Genomic DNA, 20,278 nt, shown 5'->3' with positions numbered 1-20,278 from the left:
TCGACATTGTAATTTATTGAGTAAATATCGTTCAAATTCCCGCCGCAACACGCAGTGATAAGTTACAAGTTTAGAGTAACAGGAACTCTTTATAGAGAGAGGTAAACTATATCATTTTTCATGTAATTGTATGTAAATGTATGAGTGTGTCAATAATAAAATATAATAAATGTTTATAAATAAAATATATATATATATATATAATACATGACAATTTTACCCCTCCCTGATTTTAAGGTGACATCATCCATGAGTCTTTGTTTCTGGTTGTTCATTTTCACACATTTGATGATAAACCCTAGCTAGCTATCCAATGGGTTTTAGAAATTGAAGACTGCAAACCACAAATTGATCAGCAGCAGCTACCGACTGGTACCAATTATCTTTCTATCCTATATATATTTATTATATTTGATTAGATTAGGGTTCTTGTTTGTATCTTCATAATAATTTCATTCAAGCAACCAATTGCAAACTTCATACGCCCAAATTGATACAACTTCTTTTATAATAAAATCAGTTCATTGCGTATAGTGTATATAGTATTCTCTGTTGCTTCTTCTCAATAAATTCAAAAGCTTTCTTCTTTATGCATCCTCATTTCTTCAAAGCCCACCCTTTTATTCGGTGTAGGCAAAAATCGATATTTCGGTTTTTGAGATTTTGAAAATCATTCGTTTTCGGTCTTTCTGATTTGGGTTCAGTTCGGTTTTGCCATCTGGGCTTGAAAATCTGGCCCGGAAAAAGGTTGGCAAAAGATTTGGACTTTAGTTTTTTGCTGGTTAATAATACTTGATTATTATGCATTTGAGCTAAAATATTTTGGTTTAAAGTATATACTATTAAGTGATTATAAATTAATTAAAATCCAAAATGAAAAATGTAAAGTTCGGTTCAGATTTTTCGATTTTAATTACACGCAAAGCTGAAAACGAACCAAAAGTTCGGCCTATACAGAAACGTACAATCAAACCGTCGTTTTGGTTTTTTCGTTTTCATTCACTTCTATTATAGAAAGACTAGATATTTATTAAGACAATATAAAATCTGTAATAATATTTGATAAACTATTTGTGTGTTTTTCTATTTAATCTCATTAATATCTCATCAAGTTACTGATCTGTGTATGGTTCTTGTAGACTTCCAAAATGACAAATGCCTACATTACTAGAATCCATTATTTCCACAATAAAGCAACAACATTATATCTTCCTCAAAGAAACAAGTTTCAGCTCAATCTTATCAGACCATTTCCAACTTGCGCGTCGTTAACATCTTCTCTAATCCACAAACCTCAGTGGAAGACTTTGGCTTTGACTTTGACTAGTCAACTGAGCCCGTCAGATGCACCAGCCCAACGCTCCGAAGAGTGGTTCGCCCTTAGAAAAGACCGCTTAACAACTAGCACCTTCAGCACGGCTCTCGGCTTATGGAAAGGCAAACGCAGGTATGAACTTTGGTGTGAAAAAGTCTTCCCGACAGATACAAAATCAACGGTTTCATCTGTTACCAAGCACGCAATGGAATGGGGCGTTCTTAACGAGTCAATCGCCATAGAAAAATATAAGAAAATCACGGGTCGTGAAGTAAATTCATTGGGATTTGCGACCCATTCAGAGGATAAATTTGATTGGATCGGGGCATCCCCAGATGGGCTTCTTGGTAATTTCACAAACCCCGGGATTCTTGAAGTGAAATGCCCGTTTAATAAAGGAAAACCCGAATCAGCTAAGCCATGGACCACTATGCCCTTTTACTACATGCCTCAGATTCAGGGTCAAATGGAAGTCATGGACCGAGATTGGGTCGATTTGTATTGTTGGACCGAAAATGGAAGTACTATATTTCGTGTATCTCGAGATGAAGAATATTGGAAGTTAATTCATGGCGTGCTACGGGAATTTTGGTTTGAAAATGTTGTCCCCGCTCGAGAAGCTTTGTTGATGGGGAGTGAGGTGGAAGCTAGGAAATATGAACCGGCATCGATACATAAACTTACTGGATTAATAATCCACAAGAGTATAAAGTTGGCCAGTGAGTCAAAGCTTTTGTGTAGAGAAGTTTCAGGGCATGTTGAATTTTTGTGAGTATACACAAAATTTAGTTTTGTTTTGTATCCACATTTGTAATAACTTTATATTCTTTTAATGTAGTTTTTGAAACATCAACCTCAAGAAGATGGCATTTTTGGTAGTTAAATAGTGTTTAATGTTTATAAAAAACATTGAGATTGTCACTTCTTAAATTAAAACACAACAATAAATGGCTTACACTTCATTACTACAGGGCCACATAAGTAAAAAGGCAAATGTGCGGTTTGATAGAATGGTGTCTCGTTAGGAAAGTTTTGAACAAGTTAAGAAGTTTCATTCACGAACAAGTTCGTATCCTTGATGAATTGAATGATGAACAGAAGTTTTGTTCTGTTAGGTGTTAGTGAAAGTATATTTTAGTTCCTGATAATGGCTTACAGACAAATATGCATAAGTTGTGTAGGTGATTGGGTGCTGTATTCTATAGCCTTATAGTCATAATCTCTTAGTTGTCGAATATTTGGTCAGGTGGGCTGGCAACATGAAACAAATGTATGATAAATATATTATTTTGAGATAAGAGAAACATACACGTGCACTCATTGACGAATGGTCTTTTACTAGCTAGGCTGGAAATATTGAAGATGATGAAATGAAGCGGACATTTAATATGGGGATCGCGATGGTTCTTGTTGCTAGCAAAGAGGATGATGGAAGGATACTCAACGAATGCAAAACAGCATACCGTATTGGTGAAGTGAAGTGGTGACTGGTGATGGCATAAGTTGTCAGTAATCAATGCTTTAATAAGTTGGTTATCATGATCTTGACACCGAGGTACGTGGTTTGCTAACATAAACTTATGTTTGTGACTTTGTTCTGCGCTATAATTTCCACTAGTGGAAATGTTCTGTTTTGGAAATTTTGTGGCATAACTGCATAAGAGTTGTACTTTGCATGTGTATTTAGCTGCCAAACCAAACACATTGCTTTATACTTTTGAAATGATAATTTAATATTTAAAATGCTTAAATATGTCATACACTCATATTGTCACATATCCCTTTATAAAGGTGAAAGCCATTGTAATGGTTAAAAATTGATTTTAATAGCTGAAGAAACAATAATTGACCCCGGGCAGATTACGGATAACCTGGGGGTTAAATAGATGTTTCTCACGAGGGGTTAGATCCGGCAAAGATGGTTCTTCTGATAACCTGCAAAACAGACACCGTGAGCTCGTCACTAAGAAGGGGGGGGGGGTACCTCCTTGTGACCACCCTCCGGCGTGAGAATCAGACTAGATTGCTCTTGAATATAAGTGTATATTAAGAGATTGCTAGAGCAGATATCAGGTATAAGATGTAAGATACAAGATAAGATAAGATGATCATACCATTTGGGGTATTTATAGCCGAAGGTAGGTTTCCAAGAGGGTATAGCCGGTTGAATAGTATTCCTGTTCTACCAACTGTGGCCTACGCACGTGCCATGCTGGTAGTTGGTGGGTAGGCAGCGGCTGACAGTGACCAGGCCTGCTGTGTACTATTCCTTTTCCACCAACTGCAGGCTATGCACGTGGTATGACAGGAGTTGGTGAGTAGGTAGCGGCTAATAGTGACATACAGTACAAGAGCATGCTGCTCGCCATACTGTTGTCAATGGGCTGTCGTATCTCTGGTCAGATCTTTTGCCCATACCTCGTCAGGTACAGTACAAAAGATCTTCCAGTATCGTACGGACTGGCTCATTTGGGCGGGAGTATTCCCCCTCCCGCCTTTGTGCGGGATTGTTCCCGGCTTTGCTCATTCCTTCAGGTGACTACTGAATTATTGAGAGCTAAGTGCCTTGTGCGTGTAGCCTTGCTGCGCGGGTGGCCTTCCCTGATGGCTTGTATCCGCAGCTGCGGGAACAGGCGGAGTACTTCACCATTGGGAGGCATTTCCTGCGGGAACAGCTTGCGTACTGCGCGTAAGGACGTCACGTCTCTGAGCATGGTGGGTCCTGCGGATCCAGTTGGTTTCTGCGCAGACGTCTCTCTTCAAGGTGAGTCCTGTGGGTCCAACTGGGCTCTGCTGGGACCTACCTCTTCAAGTCCCCCCAGTCCAATGTTCTTCTCATGAGTGTTTAATAAGTGAGGTGAACTTTTGGACTTTAAGCAAAGGGTTTTTGAAAAGGGTTTAGTTTTAAGGTTTTCCATGGGGATTCTTACCGCGGAAGTCCTTATGTCACTTGCAGAAATTCCCGACTTTCCTGCTTGATCTTTGGGTATGATGCGGGTAGGTCTGTAACCTCCTCGCAAGTCAGGAGCGTTGAGTCACTTGTGTGGATTCTCCATGAGGTTTTGGTAGTTTTGAACATAGTGATCAATTATGTTAAAACCACCAATTCCATCTTGAAGCTTCAAACAATGTAGTTCTCGACGTTCCCACTATGCGGGGATGTTATTCCCGTTTCCGCAAGCATTGCCCAGAAGATCCTTCTTGGTTTCAATTCCCTGCGGAGCGCTAGGTATGTGAAGGGTTTTGCCTTGACACTGTACCCGCACTCGTCTTACGGTTACTTTACTTCCAAGGTATTCCTGGCGTCAATTCCCTGCGGGTGCTAAGTATGTGAAGGGTTTTGCCTTAACACTGTACCCGCACCCGTCTTATAGTTACTTGGTTGCCAAGGTAAGGGGTATTTTCCCGCTTACTTTTGAATCTTTTTGAAATTTTGAAATTCGAAGAGTTGATGAAAGGATAAGAACAGTCCAAACTGTTGAAACGTCGTCCGACAGTTTCTTCTGACTGTCAGGACGTGCAGGAAGTTATGGCGACGTGACAGTATATGGTCATTCCAGGCGCTTTTTCAGGAGCGTGGGCGCGAATTTTCGGGCGCGTGGCCGCGAAATTACTGGCACGCGTCCTTTCAACAGCTGTTGCCAGCTTGCTTTTTGCCACGTGTCATAGTTTCATTGCACCTGCGATTTCTCTCTCTTCCGCATTAAATTCATCGCATTAATTGCGATTAGTATATAAAGGGGGAGAGAGTCCTTTGTAATCCACACTTTCACTTTTCTCTTCATCTTAAAACGATTTCCGGCGAATACTCACCTTTTCAGTCGAGCATTCTCTTGAAATCTCTCTTTTTCATACCTGCAAGATGTCTTCTCACGATCTTGAGGCTACAGCCCAGGAGGCTGGGGTGTACGCCGAGCACCCGTCATCCACGTCCGACAAGGATGACAAGAGTACTGCTGGCGAGTGCCAGTGTGCTCTGCCTGTCGATCTATATCAGTACATCGTCAGGAAGTTCATGCTCGAGTCTCTGGAGCCTGAGTTTCCTGAACCTCATCAGACGGTGTATGATGCCCCCAGAGGCAAGATCGGGGTATATGCCGCATTCTTTGTCTATGGGAATCTTAGGTTCCCTTTGACAAAGTTTGTGTACCGTGTCCTGGAGAGGCACGGTGTACACCTGACCGAGGTGCACCCGATGGCGATCGCGAAGATTCGCCACTTCAAGTGGGTGTGCCGGATTCTGGGCATTGAGCCCTTCGTCGACCGCCTGATGACCTTCTACTCTTGGAGGTGCATCCAGGGGTGGTATACTCTGATAACCCGGATCAAGGGTTTGAAGATTTGCGCAACCGAGCGCAGTCTTCGTTCATGGAAGCGGGAGTTCTTTTTTATCTCCGCTCGCGTCATCCCCCTTGCCATGAAGTTCAAGAATGGGCAAGCACTCCCCAGCCTTCACGCCTCCAACTACCAGGAGGCGGAATGGTTCTCAAAGATATCCCGAGTCCAATCTCCGGTTTACCGCTTTGCGGAGTCCGGGATGGTGATGCTCGGGATGCGCCGGGTGTGGAAGGATGCGGAGGCGCAGAAGATCCCGATCGTCCTTGAATACGGTTTGAACTCTGTTCCTTACGGTATGCTCTGTTTACTTTGTTTATATAGGTTTGTCTTCTAACTGTTTTTCTTTTATTTCAGAGGGGAACGACTTGCAGTCGCTCCTGTATCCGCGGGAGGCTGATAGTCCCGCTCGGATGGGTACTCGTGCTCTAGATGAGAACGAGTTGCCCATCCTTGAACAGACGGCGGATCGGTTCGTGGAGGTCTACCCGCCAGGCCACGAGATCCTGAGCGCCAGGCGGCCAGGTAAGGCGTTATTCAACCCTCGACTCCTCAATGCTGAAACCTCTGCTGGAATTCCTCTAATCTTGTGTTCTGATGAGGAATCCGCAGATGGTCCTCCGTTGGTGCGGAAGAAGAAGGCCGCCGGCGGGAAGGGGAAGGCGAAGGTGGCCTCCACTGCCGATCCGGCGCCTCGGTCTGATTCAGAGACCGAGAGCGAGGAGGTGGCGGGGAACCCCGGTGGTGATAAGACCACTGCTCCGGAGGCTGCGACGACTGTCACCTCCGGAGAGCCCAGGATGACAACGGTGAGCGGCGTGAAGAGGCCGGCTCCATCGGGTTCATCCCCGCCTGTCCGCACTTTTAGGCTCAAGAAAACCCGTAAGTACAAACTTTATTTTTAACTTCATAGCTTTCCATCTTTAATACTTATCTTCTTTGTGCAGGCGTGGATGCTACCGCATTCCAGGGTGGAGCGGGGAGGAGTACCTCCGGACCCATGACGGTAGGCTTGGTCAGCTTACCTGATGCGACGACCCAGGCGGCTGCGCCTGCTTCCGTTGGTTCAGTTGCTCACCCAGTTGAGCCAACTGTTCCAACAGCGATGACATCACCGCCGGCTGTCAGTGCCATATTTACCGCATCTTTCACTGAGCCGGCGGTTACTTTTTCTGCGGACTCCGCCGCGGCGACCACGGTTGTGAGTTCATCTACGGTGAGTTCACCTCCGTTGGTCTCTACTACCGCGGCGGCCTTCACCATGCCTCCTCCGTCATCGGCAACGACGGCCGATCCTTCAGGTATGCATGGGGCTTCTCGACAACCTCTGCCTCCTTCCCATCTACCTGATCTCTTGGACGGATTTCCCTTGGGTTCAGGTGATGGGTTTGGCGGCTATCGGCCTGTTGTTGACCCTACAGGTGCGTAGGGTTCTTTTGGCCTCTTTTTTTTTTTTTTATATATCATCTTTTCCTAACTGCTTTTTGTTTTTTGCAGTGTCGGATTCCAATGAAGTGTATGTTCCACGATGGAACATCCGCCGAGGAACAACCCTTCGCACACCTGTGGAGTGCGTGGAGTGGGCTCGTCACGCAGCTCCCAGTGGTGCGTTGGGGGAAGCCATGGCTAGCTACCAGGAGGGTAGGCTAACCAATGAGCTTCGGGTTCTCCTGGCCCGGATGCAGCCGCGCGTCGAGCTGCTTTGTCGTGAAAACGACAAGTTAAAAGCAGCTCGTATCCAAGAAGTGGCTCAGGCGCGGGCTGTCCGGGAGGAGAATAGGAGGCTCTCCGCGGCTACTGCGGAGAAGGAGAAGGCGTTCAAGGCCCTTGAAGTTGAAGTTCAGGCCCGTCTCGAGGCCCGTTCCAAGGCTGCCCAAGCTGTTAACGAACAGCTTCGGCTGGCTAAGGAAACTGCTCGGAACGCAACTGAAAGGGCCACCAAGGCTGAAGCTGTTGCTGAGCCTCTACACCTCGAGAATGAGGAACTTAAAGCTAAATTAGAGGCGCTCCAACAGGCTCATGATGCCTTGGCGATGGAAGACGCGAAGAAGCTCCAAGAGATCCTGGACCAGAGGGGGGTGCTTGACCAGACTGAGCGGAAGCTAAAGGGCGTTGAAGAGGCTGCAGCTAAAGAAGTGTTGCTTGCCAACCTCAACAAAAGTGAAGCCGAACGCGCCCGTACCCAAGCTCAAGCTGCCCTCCAGGAAGCTCTGGTTACCAAGGAATGGCTTCTTCGAGAAGCGTTGTCTCAGGTAAGCTTAACTTCATAATGTCTTTACGCTTTTCTTTGTAAATAGAAAAGGTTTTGATACTTGTATTTTTTCTTGTAGGTTGTGCATCGAGTCTTCACGGACACATCATACGACGATGCCATGAGCGCAACCCTCAACTCTTCTCATGAGGATGGGGAAAAGGCCGGCTTCCTGCTTGGTCTAGGGTTCGTTGAGAAAGGCATCCCGCCTTCCAACTTCCCTTTGTACGATGTGGATACTGAAGCTGTTTATGACCAAGCAGTGAACCAGTATGCCGCCTTCCCGCATCCGGTGGTGGAGAAGGTGAACGAAGTTGCTGCTGCTGATGATGGGCTAGCTATCCTTAAAGCTTTCCTTGAACCGCCACGCTCTACTGATGGTGCGGGTCCAAGTGGAAGTGGTCCTGAAGCTTGATCCTGAAGATCCCTTTCCACCATTAGCGTAGATTTTTATTTTTGTATAGCTTCTTTTGTATGCGGGTATGTACCCAGCAATCTTTGTAATATTTGAATTTCGATGGAATAAAGATTATTTGCCAATCCCTTGCCTTGTTTATTTCACGCATATTCTGATTTAACTTAGCAATTTTTTTAGTACTTAGATAATTTAACTTTTCCACGTGGTAGATAATAAGTTAAAGTTTTGCGTCCTCTTTCATGATTGTGCGGATAAGACTGTCACTTGCACTTAGTAGGATGGCTAAACTTTACCTATATCTGACCTGCGTGGAAGTTTTCCTCATCTTTTCCTTTGAAATTTTCTAAGTGTTTAGAATAAGTTAACCTTTGAACGTGGTAGATAATAGGTGAAGTTTTGCTTCCTCGTTCGTGATTGTGCGGGTAAGACCGTCACTTGCACTTAGTAGGATGGCTAAACTTTACCTATATCTGACCTGCGTGGAGGTTTTCCTCATCCTTTTGTTCGAAATTTTCTAAAGTATTTTGAATAAGTTAACCGCTCGACGCGCGGTTGTCAATAGGTTCGGTTTCCTCTCATGATTTGTGCGGTTAGGACCGGCACTTTCATTTAGTGGGATGACCAAAGGTTACCTATGACTGACCTGCGTATAGGTTTACCGTTTTTTGGGTTTATGCGGGTTTTGCCGCCTTCCCCACGCAACGACTTTCTACATAACTATGCGGTGAGTACCAGCATCAGTGTTGAATAAATTAACCGTTCGACGCGCGGTTGTTAGTAGGTTAAGTGTGCAGTTTCCTCTATCATGATTCGTGCGGATAGACCGGCACTTTCATTTAGTGGGATGACTGAACTTTACCTTTAACTGACCTGCGTGAAGGTTTGCCGTTTTTTGGGTTTATGCGGGTTTGGCCGCCTTCCCCACGCAACGACTTTCCACGTAATTATGCGGTGAAAACCGGCATATTCGTGTGGAAAGTTCATAAGTATAAATGTAAAATCATCAGCATCGATGTTCTAAGGAGAATCATTTCCATTAGAAGTGGCTCTGGGCCTTTTCTTTACAAATTTGGAATTGATCTACATGCAAACTGTGTAATTGAGCTCCCTTCCATGTTGGGATGGGAATGCCATCGAGCCGATATGCACCTGGTTCGGGATCTCGTTGTTTACGCAGTATGTAGTCTCCGGCATTGAAGCTGCAATTTTATTCTTGTTTTCCCCAGCTGGGGTTCTACACGCATCAGCCTGCTCAGCGTTCGTTACGCAACGAGGTGTGCGAGCGTCCCATCTCTGACAAATGCTTCGACGATGTCCTTTACGTCTGTGCATTCTTCAGTGTTGTGGCCTTTTGTCCTGTGAAAGTCACAGTATTTGCTCTGATCAGCATTGTGACGATGTCGGATTATTGGAGCCTTTGGCCATGGGAGCTCCTCAGTGGCGAATATCTCGGTGACGCTTTTGGTGAGTGGCGTCCATCTGGAGTTCTGGTTCGACTGTACGTTATCCCTTCCGCCTAACCGATGTTGCAAGCCGGATGAGGTGTCAAAGTTTACCCTTGACTGCCAAATGCCTAGCTTCCGCTTTTTGTTTAGTCGGGCGGTAAGGACGTTGTCTTCTCTTGTTTTCTGGGTGTAGAGGTTTGTGCTCTGGGGGAGGTCTCTACCCAGTTGCTTCTCCGTTTCCGCAAAGCGTTTAGCTGCTGTCATGATGGCGTCCCATGTGGATGGCATGCCATCCTTACCCGTTAAGGTGCGGATGAGCTCTGGGTCGTTCGCGCCCTGGATGAAAGCAGCGCGAACAAGATCTTCGCTAATATTACCCAGACTTAGCTTCTTTGAGTTGAAGCGAGTGATGAAGTCTGGCAAAGATTCATCTTCCTCTCGAATGCATTTGAGGATTGTCCATTGCTCTTCGGTATACTTTCTCTGTTGGCTGAAGTGTTGGCTAAATTTCTGCTGGAAGTCTTCCCAATCGTAGATGTGGTGGACCGGTAGACGATCGAACCACGCTCTAGCTGCCCCAACAAGCGTCATTTGGAACATGTAACACCACGTATGTTCCGTCCAACTACTGACGGTTGCCCCCGCTATGAACCTGTTCAAATGATCGTCTGGATCAGATATACCATCGTAAGTGCCGATGTTGGATATCTGTTTGGCACTTTTCGGGACGATTGCTTCCGCAATGTCCCTTGCAAATTTGGACGTTCCCGCCTTTGCAGCATTTGGTGTAAATGTTTTGGAGAAGTCATGTGGGTTTCCACCTGCGTTTTTTGGTTTGAAGGTTTCTCCAAAACGCCTTCTCTGTTGGGAGTCCATTTCCTTACGCTTCCCTTTCGCCCTATGACGAGGTTTTGCGTTACTATCGGATTCCTCCGAATCATTGTCCCAGTACTCTCCGAATTCCTCAGGCTGTTGGAGTGAACGTAAGCGTTCATCCAACTCGGCTTGGAATTCTTTTTGACGTGCTTCCGCCCACGCTTTAACTTCATCGAGTGTTTGGCGGGGGAGCCTCGTTCGTTGTCTCTCTAACTGGGTATCGGTGAATCCCAGTGAGCGATTATTTACTGCACTTGCCCCAGCTTGGGTAACTGGGGTAGTGTTCGTAAAATTTACTGCACTTGCCCCGGCTTGGGTAACTGGGGTAGTGTTCGTAAAAACTGTGTAGTCGCCGGTATTCCCCTGAGTAGCTGGGGTTGTGGTTACCGGAGTTTCTTTAACCATCTTTCCAGAAGTTTGAAAAAACTGAAAGGAAATGAAGTTCTAGCTTTTATGCACGGATGGCGCCAATGAAAAAACACTAATTGACCCCGGGCAGATTACGGATAACCTGGGGGTTAAATAGATGTTTCCCACGAGGGGTTAGATCCGGCAAAGATGGTTCTTCTGATAACCTGCAAAACAGACACCGTGAGCTCGTCACTAAGAAGGGGGGGTACCTCCTTGTGACCACCCTCCGGCGTGAGAATCAGACTAGATTGCTCTTGAATATAAGTTTATATTAAGAGATTGCTAGAGCAGATATCAGGTATAAGATGTAAGATACAAGATAAGATAAGATGATCATACCATTTGGGGTATTTATAGCCGAATGTAGGTTTCCAAGAGGGTATAGCCGGTTGAATAGTATTCCTGTTCTACCAACTGTGGCCTACGCACGTGCCATGCTGGTAGTTGGTGGGTAGGCAGCGGCTGACAGTGACCAGGCCTGCTGTGTACTATTCCTTTTCCACCAACTGCAGGCTATGCACGTGGTATGACAGGAGTTGGTGAGTAGGTAGCGGCTAATAGTGACATACAGTACAAGAGCATCCTGCTCGTCATACTGTTGTCAATGGGCTGTCGTATCTCTGGTCAAATCTTTTGCCCATACCTCGTCAGGTACAGTACAAAAGATCTTCCAGTATCGTACGGACTGGCTCATTTGGGCGGGAGTATTCCCCCTCCCGCCTTTGTGCGGGATTGTTCCCGGCTTTGCTCATTCCTTCAGGTGACTACTGAATTATTGAGAGCTAAGTGCCTTGTGCGTGTAGCCTTGCTGCGCGGGTGGCCTTCCCTGATGGCTTGTATCCGCAGCTGCGGGAACAGGCGGAGTACTTCACCATTGGGAGGCATTTCCTGCGGGAACAGCTTGCGTACTGCGCGTAAGGACGTCACATCTCTGAGCATGGTGGGTCCTGCGGATCCAGTTGGTTTCTGCGCAGACGTCTCTCTTCAAGGTGAGTCCTGTGGGTCCAACTGGGCTCTGCTGGGACCTACCTCTTCAATAGCCATTTCAAAGGCCGTTAAACTAAAAAACAAAACTTGTGTCGTGTGCACCAAAGTTTTAGTCAAAAGTAAGTGAAAATGATCAATTGATTTGCCTATTATATAGTTGTCTCTCACATTATATTTTAGACGACATAACTTGTAAATTATGAACATCTTTCGTTTGTAAATTATCAAAAGTAAGTCAAAAGTAAATTATGAACATCTGTCGTTTGTAAATGATTTTTTTTTTTTAAATTTAGTGATAAAATAAAATAGTTTTGATTTTTTTTCTTGTTGAAGAAAGTGAGTAATATACAACCCTACTATGATTTTTTTAGCACATGTTATTTTATTTATATAAAAACATGTGTAATTAAATAACGTATCTTATGAAAACTCTTTATGAATGAGGTTAGTCTTATGAACGAAGATTAAACTACTTTCAAAATCCTTCACATATACACGAATACTTTTGTAATGTCCTTCAAATTAGACCAGAAAGGCATGAACTATTTTTAAAATTGTTTCAATTGAATACCCTAACTATCTTTATTTAGATTAGTTGATTGTGATGTTGGCGGGTAGCCAACTAAACCAATAAATAGATCAGTAGTTGGAGTTTTTTTTATATTATATATTCATTTATTTTTCATTTTAAAATCTCTTTATTAAAACCTCCATGATTATTATGATTATTTAGTTACATACTTCATAATTCATTATTTTGTTAAGTTTTTCACTCTTCGAAAACACCCTTGATCGCTCTAACATACAGACCTACCATACAAACGGTTCATTAATGTTGGTTATTACAAGAGAAAACTGACTCAAAAACCTGTTACAATAACTCTTATTGATCTCTCATCTAAAACCTCTAATCAAGCCTTAACTTGGTGACCAAGACATTACCATAATAAGCATATTACAATTAGAAAACTAAACCAACTTATCAACTTAAGTCCTTCCATTTTCACCAACTTATAACACATGGTATGAAATTACCAACATTAACCAATTCGATTTCAAGATAACATTATTTAACATTAGTTGGTGTTAAAGAAAACACAAGATCAATAAATAATAGTGCACCATATGAATATCAATATAGTAGTCAATTAATTTCCATGCAAGGACATAGTAGTAAGTAGTACCAATCTAATTCTTACGTAATAAAAGTCAATCGTCTAGAATAATCATAAATTCATAATAATAAGCAAGCAACGCATACACATATTGAAAATAATAATAATAATAATAATAATAATAATAATAATAATAATAAGAGTTAATGGCCATTTTCGTCCATGTGGTTTGCTACTTTCGTCACTTCAATCCAAAAATTTTAATTTTGTAAATTTAGTCATCATAGTTTTAGATATTAGCCAATTACGTCCCATTCGTCTAACGGCATCCAGCTATGCCGTTAGTTTAAGGGTATTTTTGTCTTTCTCCTTTTAATTTTGAGTTAATGGTCATCTTAGTCCCTGTGGTTTGATATTTTTGCCAATTCAGCCCAAAGTTTGAAAATTTGTCAATTTAATGTTAAGTTTAATTCAGTTTTTTTATTTTTATTTTTTTTGTTTATAACCCTGAAGAGCATAATTCAAGCCCAAAACCATCGAGCAACCTCAAATACTGGTATGCATTTACTATGTTGACAACAGTAATCATACCCCCTCCCCCTTATATTTAGTTTCTAGACATTTCCTAAATTTTCTCCATGGTGGAATTCAATGGTAAAGTGGTCAAGGTAATCCCCTAAAACCGAATTGTACCGAAAAAAACTAAAAATCGTTTTGTTGATTAATGTCTAATAGTTGATTACGACCCAGATTTTCTTTATGATAGGTTAATCTCTAAACCATAACTATTATGCATTCATCAAAGAAACGATTTTTAGTTTTTTCCGTACAATTCGGTTTCACGGAATTGCTTTGACCACTTTACCATTGAATTCCACCATGGGGGAGAGTTTAGGAACTGTCTAGAAACTAAATACGAGAGGAGGGGGTATGATTACTGTTGTCGACCGAGTAAATGCAGACCTGTTTTGGGCTTGGATAATGCTCTCTAGGGTTATAGACAAAAAAAACTGACTTAAATTGACAAAATTTCAAACTTTGGACTGAATTGGCAAAAGTATCAAACCACAGGGACGAAAATGACCAATAACTCAAAATAAATAGGAGAAAGACAAAATTACCCTAAAACTAACGACATAGCTGGATGCCGTTAGACGGATAGGACGTAATTGGCTAATATTTAAAACTATGAGGACTAAATTGATAAAAATACAAATTTTGGACTGAAATGACGAAAGTGGCAAACCACAGAGAAGAAAATGGCCATTAACTCTAATAATAATAATAATAGAGAAAATTCCCTAAATAGCCCTTTTGATGAGAGAGAACCCCAAAATAGCCCGTAAGATTTCGTTTTCCAAAAATAGCCCTCGAAATCCAACTTCCACGTGACATTGGGATTTTTCCCGTGAATTTTCCTGGACCAATCAAAAACTGCCATTTGTCATGCCCTCCCACCTACCACGCAAGTTTTCATCCCAAATCCATGTTAAACGTTACTTTTCCCATCAAATCTAACCCGATAAAAACCAACTTTAACGTGATGTTTCAAGCTGTTTCCGTCTCCAACGTGAGTTTTTAAAAAAGATGGTTTTTGTGTTTTTTTGAAATTCATCTCCAAAGATATATTCATCATCTTCTTCATCCAACTCCAAGCATTTCATCCTCCCCATAATGCTACCGGACATCACCACCACCACAACCACCCACCACCACCATGAAACTTGAGCCAAACCATGTTCCACCGCCACCATCGTTGCCATTAACAACAATATCGTGGATGTCTGTGGCGGCGATGGCGGTGACGGTGACCGGAATAATGGTTTTGACAGCTATTTCTGGGTATTCACCGGCTGCACTTTCGCCACTAAGCATGACACAATCGATTCCATCGAGAACCGCGTTTGCCACATCGGTGGCTTCAGCACGAGTGGGCCGGGGTGATTTGATCATTGACTCGAGCATTTGGGTTGCAGTCACCACAGGCTTTCCAGCTAGATTACACTTGTAGATCATCATTTTTTGGGCCAAAAAGATCTTTTCAACTGAAATTTCCATTCCTAGATCACCACGAGCAACCATGAACGAATCGGTCTCACGCAAGATCTCATCAAAGTTTACTACTCCTTCCTAGTTCTCAACCTTCACAATTCAAATCCATTTAAAATATGTTAAAAGTATTGTTTTTTAAAAATACTTCTAGCTGGAATAGATATGCTTCACAATTCCGATAACCTTCATCAGCGGCGGTGGAACATGGTTCGGTTTAAGTTTCATGGTGGTGGTGGGTGGTTGTGGTGGTGGTGTCTGGTAGCATTAGAGGGTGGATGAAATGCTTGGAGTTGGATGAAGAAGATGAAGAAGATAATGAATATGATTTTTTTAAAAAGACTAAATTCAAATGAAATTCATCTTTTTAGATGAATTTCAAAAAAACTTAAAAAAACATAATTTTGAAAACTCACGTCGGAGACGGAAACAACTTGAAACATCATGTTAAAGTTGATTTTCATCATGTTAGATTTGATGTGAAAAGTAACGTTTAAGACGGATTTGGGATCAAAACTTGCGTGGTAGGTGGGAATGCTTGACACATGGCAGATTTAGATTGGTCCACGAAAACTCACGGGGAAAATCCCAATATCACGTGAAAGTTGGATTTCAAGGGCTATTTAAAAAAAAATGAAATCTCACGAGCTATTTTGGATCTTACTCTCATCAAAAGAGCTATTTAGGGAATTTTCTCATAATAATAATAATAATCCTATTCTATTCAAATTTAATATCGAAGGTTCTAAACATGACCCCCAATTTTGAATAGAACAAGTCTCCCTTAAAACCCTTAAAACAACTAATCACCAAAATGCATTTACATTCTTCTTCATCTTCTTCAATTCAGTTCACCTTCTAAATAATAATACAATAATAATATGCCTTCAGTATCTGTAAAACTCTACAGTCTTATTTACAAATTCATCTTAAACCGCCAATTACAAACCCTCACTCAAAACCCCAACACCAACAACAAGCAATTCGGCATCGTCTCACGCGCCGATGAATCCGTCACACCTGCAAACCCTAGCTTCCACGACGGCGTTGCCACCAAAGACATCCACATCGACCCCTTAACCTCTCTTTCCTTACGGATCTTTCTACCCGAATCCGTACTTACCGGCTCAAAAGCTTTGAACTTTAACCCGAATCAGAATCACGGTGATGGTGTTTACGGTGGGTATTCGCCGGAACTGGGTGTTAATAATAATAATACACGGAAGCTGCCGGTGGTTTTGCAGTTTCATGGAGGTGGGTTTGTGATGGGAAGTGGGGTTTCGGTGGCCAATGATTTGTTTTGTAGGCGGGTTGCAAAGGCGTGCGATGCGATTGTGGTGGCTGTCGGGTACCGCCTGGCACCCGAGAGTAAGTTTCCGGCTGCGTTTGAGGACGCTCTTGAGGCGTTGAATTGGTTGGCCAAGCAGTCCAATTTGGCCCAGTGTCGTCTTTCGGGACGCGTGGGGTTGAGACGCAGACTGATTGTTGATGGGTTTGGGTCCGAGATGATCGAGCCGTGGATCGCTGCTCATGCTGATCTTTCAAGGTGATTGCTTTTGTAATTCGTATGTTTTTATTTTTAGTCTTATTTAAGTTACATACATACATACCTTTGCACATGAATTTAGTCCAATTCGGATAGCTTAAGCAACTAGTAAACGACCTTGAGCTCGAGCTCTAACCACTCACGAGCCTAAACGAGCTTTTTTATTTAATAGTATATTTATATAATGTCTATTATTATTAAGGTTAGCGACTTCTAGGGGAAGGTACCTAGTTAGCTTAGCTTTGTATTTAGGGTCTAGTTGGCTAGCCCGACTCCTTGTTGTTTATGTATATATTTTGTTTGATGATGCCTTTTGCTTCTTATACCCTATTCTTAGTAGGTTACATATTCCTTGCTATTTGGTAGTTTGCTATCTATATATTGCTAAGTGCCTTTGCTTGTAGGATGTATGTTTACTCTGTTTACCTGTATGTAGCTTTATGAGTCGGGGGGTCTCTCTGGAAGCAGCCTCTCTATTCTCACGGATAGAGGAAAGACTTGCCTACATCCCACCCTCCCCTGACCTTACCGATAGCGTGCTAAGCGGTGGGATATACAGGGCTTGATTGATTGATTGATCTATTATTATTAAGTATCTTGTTAATAAAATGATCAATAAATGACATAAGATATTGCAAATATTTTGACATATTAGTATGGCCCATAGTAATAAAAAACGGTGCGCCCAGCCGCCTAGGCGACTTTTTAGGGCGAGGCGCAATTACAACGCTTAGGTTGACTAAAGTCGACATTTTAGGATTATAAACGGCAGGTGCATAATTTTTTTATTTTTTTTATTTACCTTTATTTTATGTGATTAATACTTGAACAACTTACCCAAAATATAAGGGATTAACATAATTAACTGTTAGTCTCTATCTGTTTAATGGACGACAATAAGCTTATTATTATCACATATCAGAAGCAATATATTTATATATTCTTTTAATTTTTGTTTTAGATTATGAGGTTATTAACATTCTGTGTTGTTATAATTTTTGTTTTCGATTATGAAGTTAGTTATATTCTGTTTTGTTAATTTAGTCCACCTTGTTAATGGTTTTTTCTTTTGTTTTTTGTTTTGGATTATGAGTTTAGTAAAATTCTGGTTTGTTTTAATTTTTGTTTTCGATTATGAGGTTAGTAATATATTGTTTTGTTAATTTAGTCAACCTTGTTAATGGCTTTCTGTTTTGTTTTTTGTTTTCGATTATGAGGTTAGTAAAATTCTGTTTTGTTTTATTTTTTTGTTTTCGATTATTAGGTTAGTAATAGACAGTATTGGTATTTAAATGAGGTATTGTTTGCCATTATAATTTTCTTTGTGAATTTTTTTTATTTAAGTGCGCTTTTTTTGTCCAAGGCCCACGCTTTTTTGCGCCTAGAGCCTAGCGCCTGCAACATGCATGTTCGCCTTTTGTGCGCCTATCGCATTTAATAACTATGGTATGGCCATTAATAGGTGTGTGCTTCTTGGATCAAGCTCGGGAGCGAATATTGCAAATTATGTGACACAAAAGGCAGTGGAAGCCGGGAACCGTTTGGACCCGATAAGAGTAGTGGGTCAAGTACTTATGTACCCTTTTGTAATTGGGAACACTCCGACAAAATCGGAGATCAAGTTGGCGAACTCTTATCTTTATGACAGAAGCATGGCGGTTTTAGCATGGAAACTTTTCTTACCGAATGATCAGTTCAATCTGGACCATCCAGCTGCCAACCCTCTAATGGCGAAAATACCCTTAAGACAAATGCCACCTACTTTAACAGTAGTGGCTGAACACGACTTTATGCGGGACCGTGCAATTGCGTATTCACAGGAGCTTAGAAAGGTTAATGTAGACGCCCCTGTTTATGATTATAAAGATGCGATACATGAGTTTGCGACTTTTGAGATGTTTCTTAAGACGCCAAAAGCTCAGGCGTGTGTTGAAGATATTGCAATTTGGGTGAAGAAGTATATATCAGTTAGAGGCCTTGAGTTCTCTTATTAAAAAGGGTAGAATTGGAAATTCAAGTGTTGCAGACCGGAGTTTTGAGTTTGTTTGGCCTGCTGAAAAGTTTCTTCTGCAAGGTACATAATGGAAAAGATATTTGATTGGTTGTGCGCTGTTATTGAGTAAAATAACATGTCCAAATAAACGAAGGTTATTTTGCTTGATGGTACACAAGCCAGACAAATATCGTTCTGTGTATATATCCCACGAGTGATGAGTTAGCTTATTTGAACGTTTTATGTTACAGGTTACGAACATGATTCTATTGATTTTTTTGTTTGTTTATTGTTAATAATGTGTAATAGTGTATAGTAAATCCATGGTTTTTTTTCTTTACTGTTCTCATACACCATATATTCTTGGCATGTAAACATTATGGTTTTGTATTTTTGTTTAATTATGCATTTTTCATATCCAATTACAAATGCTCAGGATGCACGCACCAGAATGATGGACCTGTATTTTGTCGTTTGAGTCAGGTTTGAGTTTTAGGATTGGTAGAGGTTTGATAATCTTGACCCGTTTACAAGTTCTATTTCCAACTGTTATGTAATGGATTTGATAACGTAACGGCTTGGATGGGCTAAAGCTTGTATAAAAGATATTATATACTCGTATGGTAAATAATATTCAGTCTAGGGTGTTGTAAAACACATATTAACCCAGTTCTCTTTAACTTTGTCCCGTCATAAACTCTTTTCTTGACGGCAAGAGAGTTGAGGTGCCCAGGCTCTGATCTGACCAGTTAGCTTAAAATCGGTTTTGATGGAATCTGATTTCGGCCGTTGAAACTGATCCAATCTTGTATGGTTTTGATCCAGTTTGGGCTGAATCGGGTCTGACTCGATCCGAATTGGTTTCCAAACCAAATTGGTTTGGCCCAGAAACTGGATTGTGCACAAGGTACACATCCCATCGCATTGTTTTCTTTTCTTTGATGGTGAGCAGGGGCGGATCTACTGTAGTAACGGGTGGTTCCGCGAGTTTCGAAATTATAGTGTATTTATATATAGAAAATAATAAAGGAACCACCCTATAAATTATACATGAACCACCTTAAAAACATATAAAGTGCTTGCCCGGCTGGTAGTTTGTGGGTTTTGTAACCCGGAGGTCGCAGGTTCTATTCCCGTTTTTTTTTTTTTTTTTTTTTTTGTTACCCTAACTGATGTTAGGGTTTTTTATAACAAACATAAGCAACGCCTCTCTTCGCAAACAGGCAACAGCAGACCAGTTTACACTTCAGCCACTGACCACCGTCCACCGCCGGCGCCAGCAGCCTCCCTCAGCCACTCCCGCTGCCCCGCACAACCCCTGACCAACCGCAACGCCGTCCCTATCAATCTATCAGCCACTCAGCCTGTCTTTAATCCCCGTCCTCCTGCCACTGCCTACTCTTACTCGGAGTCTCGAATCCTCCCACTTTGAAGGTAATAATTCATTGTTAAATGTTAATTGTTCATAATTGTTAAGTGTTAACTACTTAATTGTTAAGCTATTTGTTAAATTTAGTTTTAGTTTGTTAGATTATTG

The 20,278-nt window shown here is 42.0% G+C and overlaps 2 protein-coding genes across 2 annotated transcripts; both read left to right on the top strand.

Annotated features, from left to right (window-relative positions):
* Positions 1-315: 315 nt before the first annotated feature.
* Positions 316-2,240, top strand: LOC143630405 (uncharacterized). Its single transcript, XM_077099429.1, has 2 exons — positions 316-372; positions 1,140-2,240. The coding sequence occupies exon 2, from the start codon at positions 1,149-1,151 to the stop codon at positions 2,085-2,087; it is 939 nt and encodes a 312-aa protein (XP_076955544.1). The 5' UTR covers positions 316-372; positions 1,140-1,148; the 3' UTR covers positions 2,088-2,240.
* A 13,829-nt stretch (positions 2,241-16,069) lies between these two features.
* On the top strand, positions 16,070-19,198 carry LOC143630404 (putative carboxylesterase 16). Its single transcript, XM_077099428.1, has 2 exons — positions 16,070-16,748; positions 18,211-19,198. Exons 1-2 carry the CDS (start codon positions 16,084-16,086, stop codon positions 18,740-18,742), a joined length of 1,197 nt encoding a protein of 398 aa, XP_076955543.1. The 5' UTR covers positions 16,070-16,083; the 3' UTR covers positions 18,743-19,198.
* The last annotated feature ends 1,080 nt before the right edge of the window (positions 19,199-20,278 follow it).

Source organism: Bidens hawaiensis, unplaced genomic scaffold (genome assembly GCF_021521415.1).
Source record: "Bidens hawaiensis isolate Kalapana, Puna unplaced genomic scaffold, B.hawaiensis_p1.1 tig00005663_1, whole genome shotgun sequence".
NCBI classification, from domain to species: Eukaryota; Viridiplantae; Streptophyta; class Magnoliopsida; order Asterales; family Asteraceae; genus Bidens; species Bidens hawaiensis.
This window is presented reverse-complemented; position numbering and strand designations above follow the sequence as displayed.

Excerpts from the sequence above, each read along its gene's own strand:
- LOC143630405 (XM_077099429.1), top strand. The coding sequence starts at position 1,149 with ATGACAAATGCCTACATTACTAGAATCCATTATTTCCACAATAAAGCA.
- LOC143630404 (XM_077099428.1), top strand. The coding sequence starts at position 16,084 with ATGCCTTCAGTATCTGTAAAACTCTACAGTCTTATTTACAAATTCATC. Across the intron at positions 16,749-18,210 it reads GCTCATGCTGATCTTTCAAG|GTGTGTGCTTCTTGGATCAA; the intron begins GTGATTGCTTTT and ends GGCCATTAATAG.